Raw genomic sequence first — 11,734 nt, 5'->3', positions numbered from 1 at the left:
GGCAGTGGCGGGCACGCCCCCGGCGGCCACTGGCGGTGCCGCATGAACCGAGGCGGCGGAGCGCGATGGGGTTCGCCGGCGATGGTGGCGTGTGCGCGCTGTGGCGCCGGGCCGAGGGCCCCGAAGAGCGGCGGCTGCTGGAGCTCTTCTCCTACGGGCTGATGGCGCTGGGCGCCTCCTCCGCCCTTCTGCTCCGCTTCATCCCCATGCCCTACGGCCGCTACTCCTCGCGGCGCTTCGGCTGGCTGCTGCCCGCCCGCCCCGCCTGGGCGCTGCAGGAGCTGCCCTCCCTCCTCGTCCCGCTCGGGCTCGCCGCCTGTGGCGGGGCGGTCGCTGCCGCCCGGCCCAACCGCGTCCTGCTGGGCTGCTTCGTGCTGCACTACGCGCACAGGTGCGGGGTCGGGCGGGCGGCGCTGCCCGCGGGCGCCGGCGGGGCTGGGGCGGATGGCGGGGGCTCCCTGCCGTGCTGCGGGCGGGAGAAGGGACCGGGCTGCACAGAGATACCTCGCGGCTGCTTCCCGACCCAAGGGGCTGATGTTCTGTTCGTTGGCGTTTGTTACTTAACGTAATAGTCGCTGCCGTCCCTTCTGCCTGGCTGCGGTAGCTGAGTAAATAGCCGCGGCGGTGCGGCGCTGGCTGCCGTGTGCTGTGCGCCGCGATGCTTCGGCGTGCAAACGGAGCCCTGCGCTGCTGCTGCGCCTCGTGGTGGCTCCCGCTCCAGCAGTGGCTTGACCAGGCTGTCTTAAGGCCACGGTGTTACAACTAGGAAAGTTCAGCACCGTCTACTGATATGGTCTTGATGTTATGAAACAATAGCTATTTTCCAGCTGTGTTGTTCAACGTTGTCTTTCAGCATACCTTTCATTACGGGAGTTGGACTGGATGAGCCTTGTGTGTTTCCTCTTGCTCAGCGTATTCAATGATTCATTAAAATACTGGCAAAGCTGAGGCTGAGTGCCCTATATTGCCAGGTAGTCAACAGTATTCAGGCATTTTGTAAAAATACTTGGAGAAAGCTGCTTAGCTGGAGCCCAGGTGCAACCTTCAAGTTATGGACAAGTTGTGTTACACAAGTAAATTTGCCACCAGGACAGGAAGAATAGATTTGTCAGGTTTATTTTAAGCCACTTATGTAGCTGATATGTTACTTTCTGGTGCTTATTGAAAAAAGCTCTTGCTTTGGACCGAGCATATTCTGCAGCTTTGTGGTGGGGAGGTATATGACATATGGCTGGCCTGGAGGCTTCCTTTGAAAACCTGGAATTGTGTCTTTGCTCCCCCTTTTTCTATTCTTAAGTATAAAGGTATTAGCTTTTACATGGGATCTTCACTCATCCTTGATGTCTGGGAATAGCTAGGAATGCAAGGCAATGGTTTGTACAAAAGCTGAGCTGTGCTGGAGTTTCTTTTTTTCTAGTTGCTTGTTGCTATTGCCAAACCTGAGGGACTCTTCTGTAGGTCAACGTAGACTGGAAGAGACTTCTGTTATCTAATTCTGTTTGTCATAGTATGACATGCTTTAAATAATCTTGTAATGAATTTATTGCTTTTTCTTGAAAGCTGTTAAGGTTGTTGAAAATAAATTTGGAAAGGTTCTTTTGAAGCAGTCATCCTTGGGTAGATGGAAAACATGTGAAGAATGCTCAGGCATCAGTGATCCTGCTTCTGTATCATTATAGATCATAATTAAATCAATAGACAATTGGGAGTTGGCTAGTTCCACAAGAAAGAGCACAAGAATATTCACCTGCTCTTCTTGTTTGGAGCTAGTTTGTTTACTTGCATAATCCCCCAGGAAAAGCAATCAAGATTCCTTTCCCAAATGGGATGGCAATTGTGGGTTTGTCACATCTTTAGAGGTGTCATAGAGTAGACCAAAATTGTCGAGGTGAAGCAATTAATGTTTTGGCTTGCAGGGTAGGGAGGAAACTGAGGTCAATTAACTTAATTCAAGGGGATTGACTTTCCCCCTGGGAGTGCTGGGGGAATTTGGTGGAGGGATCTTGAGTCCTAGCTCATCTCAGGAAGCTTGATGGTACAATGGAGGATTTAAGAACAAAATTGGACTATGCTTAATATCAGTTGCATTTATTCCTCTCAACAAAGTAATTGCTTTAGATACAAAGTTCAAAATTTCTGCCAGCTGGGACAGAAGACTTATCTTGTAATTCTAATTAGGCAAAAAACAAAATGTTTTAGATGTTAAAGTAAGCTCAGATATCCTTTCTAACACAGACCAAGGGCTGGTGCTGAGAATTTGAAAAGTATGGTAGCATGGACAGTGTTTGGACTTCAAAATTATATTTTTTTGTGGCTAATACAATAAATTTTCTCTTCTTTGTTTGCTATAGGGCACTCATCTTTCCTCTTCTGATCCGTGCAGGAAAACCAACACCGTTTTTCACTTTTGTGTTAGCCCTTCTCTTCTGTGTTTTCAATGGATACTTGCAAGGCCGAAGCTTAACCACCTATGCAGCTTACCCTCCAGGCTGGCTGGGCGATTCACGCTTCATTACAGGTGAGTAAAATCATGTTATGAGAACATCAAGTGTAATTTTCCTCTGTCTTTATAGCTCTTAATTTTTTATTGTGATTTTATAGTATCTTCAATGCCATTTTCTAAGTCTTCTCATAGTTTACTCATTGGTGTAGCTGGAGGCCTTTTAACCTTTTTTCCTTTAGATCTGTGAAGTGACACTTCTTTCTGCAGTGCTAGATGTTCTGATTGCCATCTTTAGCAGCCAAGTAAATCCAGGTCATGTATTTTTTTTTTCACGTGGAAACCTGAAGCCCTACATGGAACCTGCAGCATGCAGGTTTAGAAGAAGCCAAGATTTTCTGTGTAAGATGTAGATTAAACTAAAGTAAACAAATTCATGGAGTAAAAAATCTAACAAGGATAGCTGCTAACTACTGACATAACATGGCAAATACTATGAGTCCTTGGTATCAAGGTATCTATGCTGGATATACACACACAGGCACCAATCCAGCTGTCCTTGTAATTGGGGGGTTGGCTTTGTCAAATGACAAAACTGGCCCCAAAAGGAAGGGGTGGAGGGGTTGATCACTCACTCCCAATTGGGAAGTGAGGTTAGATTTATACTTGAAGTCATGAATATGATCAAAAGACTAAAGTATTTAGCGAGAAAGTATTTTATTTACTTTCTTGTTTCCTAGGAATATACTTTTGCCTATTGTCAAAATGATAGTATAATTTCCTAAAGAAATCTTTATGGAAAGATCATTTTTATTTGAAGATAAACCAGACTATTTTGCCTCATCTGTCAGAGGCAGAGTACTGGACTGTGTAGATCCTTGATCTGAGTCAGTACCCTTCTTTTTTTTTTTTTTTATTCTGTAGCCAGAGCAAGTTAGTATTTCTCCTATATTTCTCCAGCCTTTTACAACAACAACAAAAAAACAAACAATTTTTTTGTCTTTATTCCAGTGTTATTGTGAATTATAACAGAGGACAACTGTGCTAAATACTGTTATGAATATAAGGCTGAAGAAATTTCAATCTAAGTAGGTTCTCTTGCCAAGATTAGGAGGCAGTTCTGTTTGTGCACTAAAAATTGAGAAATTGAGGTACAAGAGAATGACTTCAGAAGGCACTAGAATATATATTTGAAATTTTATTGATCATTTCAAGTGTCCACTCTCCTTAAGTAAGAATCCAGTCAAAAAAAAATTAAAAGATATGTTGATCAAAACTATTGAAGACTGAAGCTGGGCAGACTTTGTTTTCAGTACCTTAGTTGAAAGATGTCTCAATGCAGTGCTGTGAATGAATCATGATTAATGAGCCATAAATCAGTTCCTCCTTACTCAAATATCTTAAAAAAAAAAATCTATCAAGTTAGTAAGACTTGTTGTTCAAGTTTCCTTGGGTTCTTTTGGGTGCTTTTTTTTTCTTTTTCTTTTTTTTTTTTTTTTTTTAGAAGGGTTTCTGAAAGATTCAAATGTATAAATGACAATAGTTAGGTTCATCTGCTTTCCGTTATGATTACTTCTGTATATGGATTAGTTTGGTTTGTATTTGTGGTTTTGTTTGTTTGCTTTTTTTCCCAAAAATATACCACTTTGAAATATATCCTTATATGTATTTCTAGTACCACTAAACATAAGTGTTGCTCTGGTGGCTATTGTTAGTCAATATAGTGCTTAAAAAAGTTATCCTGAAAACTAAGAAAGTTAAGATTCCTGGTATACATATCAACCCTGAAAAACTGGACTGTTACATACTTGTACTTGAGAAATATCTGACAGTGTTTTCAAGCTTCTGTTTAGAACTACAAAAAAAGAAATAAATTCTAGAATATTAGAAAGTAACAATAGCAAGAAAGCATATTTCCTGGTACTTAATACAGTATTTCTTAAGCCTGTATGAAGTCACATGTGGAAGATAAATGAAAGAGTGTCTACAAGTAGCAGCCAACCAAGGTTCAATATCTGGAAGCTGAAATGAGATAAACTTCCAGTGATGATAGAAATTTGGAGAAGTCAGGTTCATTAACTATCATGGTGAAAGTTTCAAACAACTGATGTATTATTCTCTGACTGTGAAGCCTTATTATATAGTTTGTCTGTCTTGGGGAACACAGTAACCTGTATCTACACTAGCAATTTATTTGGAGCAGGAATATGGTTTTGATGTGATTTCCTCATGGTTTCTGACTGTGACTGTGTGTTGGTTGAGTTCAGAGCAGTGAACCTGTTTTCAGGTTCTGTCTGTTTTCGGAGGAAGCTGGGATGCTCTGCTTCAAATGCAGAACCATGAGCTTGCAAACCAAGAGCAATGTCATAATCTTTCAGCATGAACTTTACACCTGTATGCCAATAAAGAGCTTGTGAATTTACTAAGAGAGCTGGTGATGACTGAAGTGATGACTGTTACAAACAGGACACCAACACCTCTGTTCCTCACCGTTGTGTCCTTTTCCTAATCTAGCTACACTTTGTTGGAAACTCCTTTCTTTCTTTTCTTGCTTTAGCTTCTTCCAACTCTTTGCAGTATGTCATGTCACTCCTTTAAGACCCTATTCAACTATTTCCTTTGAATGTTTATGGCTAACTCTTTTGTGCATCAAAACACTTTTTTAGTAGCAGCTCTGCAAAGCAGAACAGCACCTGTAACTCACAAGGTGCAGGTTACAGAATGTCAGCACCTCAACTGTTGCATGAAGCTTTTTATCTGGCAATCAGGCCATTAAGCACACATCACCTTTGTTCTCTTCACACATCAGATCTTAAGAGGATTGTCCATATCTGGATATAATCTTGTAGGCAAGGGGTGTGGGTTACCAGTATCTCCTAATATCAACAGGTGTCTGGAAGCTCCAGGTATTTGTGTCCTATTGGGAAAAAACTAATCACAGAATCTGAGATGAGACACTGATTAACCTCAAAACACAGACTTTATCTGTTCCTTATCATCAATGCTGCCTTCAAGGGAAGATAACACAGGTAACATATTGTCAAGGGATAAAAATAATTAATTTCAATCCTAAATGCCTTTTGATTTATCCCATCCTCATGGCAACATAAGGATGTAGAATGTGACAACCATCTCAGTTTCTGTGAAGGGCTGTAATAAATGGCTAAACCATTTTGCTGAATGTATTCCTTTGATTGCACAGAAATCTGTTGGTGAAATTCTGATATGCTATCAGTAAAATAAATAGTAAAAGGAGAGTGGGAGTAAGATGTGTCCCTCTGGGAAGATTAAAAATGGCTGTTTCTTTCAGTGTGTAAAATTTTAGTGTATTTGTATTTCTATATGGAAGTGCAGGGAAACATATATGTTACATCTGCATATATACACATACATACAAGGTAAGAATAAGCTACATTTTTACAGTGCTGTTTCCCATCTAGGGAGCTGTTGGTACTGTGAGCTACACTCACTGACTGAAGAGCCCAGTGTGGGACTGGGACTGTGCAGGATGCCACCAGAACTGTTTATGCTGCTTACGCTGCTACTGCTTTGAGACAATGTCTAATGTGATATCTGACTGTAGTTTGTTTTCTGAACGAACACGGTGCACTAAATATAGTGTTTTCAATATTTCTCTTCAGGTTTTTTAGGGTGGTTGATCGGTGTGGCCATCAATATTCATTCTGATCATATTCTCAGAAATCTGAGAAAACCAGGGGAAACTGGTTACAAGATACCAAGAGGTAAGTAAAATGGTGCAGAATTCATACAATGAAAAGAAGTGTCTCTCATATGAGAAGAGATGGAGACACCTTGGACTGTTCAGACTGGAGAAGAGAAGGTTCAGGGAGATCTTACCAAAGTTGATATCTACGTGATGGGAGAGAACAAAGAAGAGATAACCAGGCTCTCCTTAGTGGTGCCTAGTGACAGGACCAGAGGCAGTGGACACAAAATGCAAGCACATAAAATTATATCTGAATATTTCTTTTTTCTCCTCTGAGGGTGGTCAAATACATAGGTGTGGAACAGGTTGCTCAGAGATTGTAGGGAGAATCAAAACCGGAGTGGGCATAGTCCTGGGTGATCTGTTCTGGCTGATCCTGCTTCAACAGTGGTGGTTGATTACCTCAAGAGATCCCTTCCAACCTAAAATGATTCTGTGTTAAAATGATTTTCTCTTGGTGTATTTTAGGGGAGATAGTATCTTATGATGTAAGAGACAAATGGAAATAGCATTTTGTTTTCTACCACAGGAAGTGAATTTATAGTGTGAGAAACAATTTTTTCCTCTTAAGCCAAGTATTGTAAGGAATCTGTTTCATTATATCACTTGGCTCCTGCATGTCTTTGGGTTTCTTGACCAATATTTGTTTATTTTTAAAAAGGGATAAAAATGTAACAGCATTGCCCAACTTTTCAGAGAATCAGCAGATGGGTGGAAAAGAAAGACCTAAATTATCAACTCAGTGTGAGGGCAGGAAGGGAATGAAGAAAGTGCTCACTCAGCATGTGACCCATCTCATGTCCCATATATGAAGAGGGAGGTACCTAAAGTAATCAGGGAGCAGCAACAATTTTGGAAAGGGAGACCCAGGGCAGAGAGGACAGAAATGCAAATGACTTTGGCATTATAAATTCTGGCCTTCGTGGAAAAATGGAGACTATGAAAGGCTTTCTTATGGAGCCTATATTGAAGGGTTAAGGTTTATTGACACTTTTGGAAACAGGGACTCTTCCAGGTACATTACACTCACTGAGAGCAGAAAGATAATACTACCTCTGAATTCTGTTGTCTCACTACATTTTTTTTCTCTTAGTTGTTTCTTTTTCTTGGTTGTTAATTTTTTAAATAAAACTGTAAGAACTAAGATATCTAAGGCAGACAGTTATTTTTCACCAAGAAGGTGAAAATAATTATAATTTTAATAGATGTAAGTTGAAGTGCTCATGTGAAAAATGAACATGAACATACTGTACTGTGTTCAGTGTACAAAAAAGTTCAGAAAGAAGTATGTTATTTGCTGTAAGATCAGGAGGAGCTTGTCTTTTTGATCTTGCTTATCCAGTTTAAGTGCTAGAATTTCACTTTTATTTGTCACCAAAGTTGTGCAATTAGAACAAGGTCAAAACATGTCCTTTATTATATTTGCCAATTACTTGTTTGTTTAGTCCCACTGGTAAAGCACATACTGAGATGTTAGCAATTTGTAGACTGACTTTGGAATTAGGGTGAAATTCTTAATTTATACAATTCCCAGCCACTGAGTACTAATTGTTCATGCACAATTGTCTATGCAGTAGATTTAACATAGACTGCCAAATTTTCACTGAGTTTAAGGGATGAAACCATAGATCTGATGAGGAATGGGAACAAAAGTACAACAACTTTGTAAGCTAGAGAATAAATCTGGAACTTTACTTCATAATGATAGTATTGTTCACAATTAATTTCTAAAGTACTTAAAGAAATGAAAAATTGTAGGCTAACTAACCCTATGAGTATTTTCTGGGACTCAACAGGAGTATGTCTTCTATTTCTACATATTTTAAAAAAGGTTTAGTGTATGATCGAAGAACATGTCATTAAGTAATTATTTGCAAAGGCATGCACTTGCTTCTGATGCTAGTAAATCTGCTTTTCTTTATTTAAAGAGGAAAAGTGGAGCTACAAAAGGTCTGTCTTAGAATGAGGTCTGAAGTTCATAGTTCAGCTTGAACAGAAAAACGCTGTCTCCACTGCTTTTAAAGACTAGAGACATTGGTGATACAGCTCCTATTTAGTGTACAGGAAAGATATCATTGGGCATCTTGATTAATGTATTTTGAAGTAACTCTGTCCTGCTTTCAGGAGGAATGTTTGAGTATGTCAGTGGAGCCAACTTTTTTGGAGAGATCCTGGAATGGTTTGGGTTTGCCCTTGCCTGTTGCACTATTGAAAGCCTTGCATTTGCATTGTGTAGTCTCTTCATCCTGGGTTCAAGGGCAAGACAACACCACAAGTAAGTGTTCCTACCTTGTCATTTCTGTTGTCTCTATGCCACACTGCATTTCCATTTCACAGATTATACCTCATCCTATAGGGATGTTGCAGAGCAAGTCTTGTGAAAGAGAGTGCTGCTGTAGGGCAGAATATGATAGAGAATACTCTGAGAAGATTAACTACTGAAGGATTTCAGAAGAATAGTACAGAGCATAAACGCAGTTCAACAAGGTGGTCCAAATAATGTTTAAATGAAGATCGTTAATCCTGCATCTGTAAAGATTATAGACAAGTTTAGCAATATTGTCTTAATTAACCAAATACTGTACTTTCCCTTCTTCAACTTGTTTCTGTAATACTAAAATTTTGAAAAATCACTCAAGCTGTCTTTAACAGACACAGTTTATAGTCGTGTCTGTATCATATTGTCTACAATCAGTTGTATGGACATTATGAAAACAGTTCTGGTAGATGATGTTTAATGAAGTGTCTGATCTAAACATTCTGACTGCTCATGAACTGTGGTTGTAATGTGACTTTCCTGTGGACAAGAAGGACCATAGTTTGGAGAGACTTGTTTCCTGAAAGGATTCTCAGTAAGGACTAGCATGTTTAAAATAATTTGAACTTGTTGATTTTATTTGGGTTATTTTCAGCTTCTTGCTTTGGTTCTCACGTTGAAACGTAATGGCATAAGAGGAAATAAACATGAATTTAAGGAGGAAATGGGTTGAAAAAAAATACTGACCATTTGTAAGGTCAGCCATGTCTATGTATAGTGAAGTCCTGAAAGTCTCCAGAAATAGAGGTTTTCCCACCCTTTGTTTGTAGGATGTTCCGGGTCTGTATTATCCTCCCAGTAAACAAGTTTCTTCCATTCTCCAGCTTGATCCTTCCAAACCTGTTGCCTATGACTATCTCTTCCTGTTTGATCAGCTGCTATTAGTGAGCAGAGTTGCAGAGGATCTGCAACCCTAGAATACCCTAGAATCTTGAGTTGGGAGGGGCATTTGAAGGTTGCCCAGTCGATTGGTGTGGCTGCTCCAGCCAGGGCAAACCACAAGGCTCTCCACATCCAATTGAGTTCTGAGTGTCTCCTCCTTGCCAGATGAAGCAAGTACAGGTTCTCCTACCTCTCCTTATATATTACATTCTTCAGGCTCAAATTCAGTGGTTGGTTTCTGGCAATCTTAAGCCTTGATGGCACTATTTTAGCTTTTCCTGATGTTCTGAATGTTGTTAAAGGAAATTTTTCGCACTAAAACAAAAATGCTTGAAAATGGAAGAGATGTATAGGAAAAAAACTCCAAGCAACTAAAACCAGCAAATCCATGCAATCAAAGAAACATGTTAGTGTAGCTTGTTTATTTAAAAAACATAGAATAAATGACTGAAATGGGTAAATAGGGTAATAATTGTATTCCCTGGATGCAGGTTATCATGCATTGCATGTTTTGTTCTGTTTATTCCAGCTTTGATCTTGCAGTTAGCTATTGATATTATGAATATCTCTACCTTCAAGGAGTGCAGGTGAACTTAGTTCTTTTATTTCAGAGAAGCAGAAGAATAAATATTCAAAAATGGGAATAAATGTGGTTGTTATGGAAGGTGAAAAAATATCTGGTAGTGTTCTGCCTTTTTTTTTATTGTCTGGATTTGAAAATAGTGATGTTTTTTGAGGGGTGTTGGCAATAAGGCAAGTGCAATGTTTGTCATGTTCAGTTTGATTACTCTAATTCTAACTGCTGCCAAAGATGTTTCTATACAGAATGGGACTCTCATTCCAGTGTGTGTGAAGTATCCCTTGCCTCTATGTGAAGTCATTATGCAGTGACATGTTTTTGATTTAATTTTTTCTCCCTTTAATTCTATAATGTGTAAATACTCAGGATGGGTAACAATATGCATTCTTAAATGATCAGTTCTTAGTTCCCTGCCATATCTCACCACATCTGTTGGTTTGATTTCCCATTGCTGGCAGCTGTAACTTAGTTTTGTTATATTTGGTCATTAGATGTCATTAGGGTAATCGCAGCAAACGCCATTTTTCTATCCAGAGTAGGTTCTAAAGGCATTTTTTACAGACAAAAATGTGTATGGATGAAATTAAACACATTGTATGGTTATTTCATTTCCTCAACAGTGTTTTGAAGACCCAGTACTCATCAGGTTTTTCTGTTTTTCAGATGGTACCTTGAGAAATTTGAAGACTACCCAAAGGACAGAAAAATTGTCATCCCATTTTTGTACTGAGCTGTGCTTTTAACACTTTGAGATGGATGCTTTTAGTAACAGCCAACATTTTACAGATGCTGGCAGGTTAGCAACACACTCGGATCATCACTGTGACAAAGCCTTTCCATCAGTGCTGCTATTACTTACTGCTTTTTTCTCTTAATGGTAACTCAGAAATCTGATGGACAGGGTGATTAGGAACATAAATGCTTTTCCAGTAGTGAAGCACCTTCATAAATACATTAGGCAATGAGTCTGAATTGGCATCGTGGGAAGTACTGTGCACAACTTCTGATGCTTCTTTTTCTGCCTGCGAGGGCTTCTGCTGTTTCCCAGTCAATGTAGCCAAGCTATCCTGAGGATTGTGCTGTGAGCTCAGCCACCCTCACTGCAGTCTGGATGGTGTGTTCTTCCTACATACACAAATAGGATTGATTTTATTTTTTTTCCTTGCCTTACTAATCCTTTCAATTCCCCCCACCTGCATCTTCAGAAGAGCTGGTGATGTAGACCAAGGAATTAGATGAATACAGTTGCTTTTAGCTAAGAGGCAGTGTTTTTCCTTCTCTTTGCACCTTTAAAAATATAGGGACACTATATAGACAATATTTAATGATATTTACATAAGAGTTGTACTGCTAATAGATTAATATTGTCATCTACCTCTTAAAATTGATAGTTATCTCAATATGCAATATGTGTCTTCTCACTCAAAACTGGTTTTGGAAGTCTACTTAGGAAGCTTAGGCCAATCTAGCATTGTTAACAATTGTGTAATGTTTTCTAACTTAATTTATAAAAAAACCTTGAGATTTAAAAAAAATTTTCTTACTATGCTGTTTAAAAAAAAAAATCAAGTGTCTTCCTTCTGTTGATAATGCTGTAGATCATTTTATATTCTAAAATTCTGGAGCCTTGTGTCAGTTCTCATACCCCAACCTTTTGCTCATGAAGGACTGCAGAATGGTTTCAAGAACATGATGGGATCCCCAAGCATACAGATTTTTAAGTTATCTGTGTCTTTTGCATGATTGTGATAATAAAGAAAATTTTAGAATTGCTGACACAAAAAAAAA

General features: G+C 39.3%; 1 protein-coding gene across 1 annotated transcript; it reads left to right on the top strand.

Annotated features, from left to right (window-relative positions):
- The first annotated feature begins 65 nt into the window (after positions 1-65).
- SRD5A1 (steroid 5 alpha-reductase 1) lies at positions 66-10,676 on the top strand. The gene is made up of 5 exons (XM_062499890.1): positions 66-391; positions 2,352-2,518; positions 6,082-6,183; positions 8,292-8,442; positions 10,610-10,676. The coding sequence occupies exons 1-5, from the start codon at positions 66-68 to the stop codon at positions 10,674-10,676; spliced, it is 813 nt and encodes a 270-aa protein (XP_062355874.1).
- Positions 10,677-11,734: the final 1,058 nt, after the last annotated feature.

This window comes from Cinclus cinclus, chromosome 1 (assembly GCF_963662255.1).
Source record: "Cinclus cinclus chromosome 1, bCinCin1.1, whole genome shotgun sequence".
Taxonomy (NCBI): domain Eukaryota; kingdom Metazoa; phylum Chordata; class Aves; order Passeriformes; family Cinclidae; genus Cinclus; species Cinclus cinclus.
This window is presented reverse-complemented; position numbering and strand designations above follow the sequence as displayed.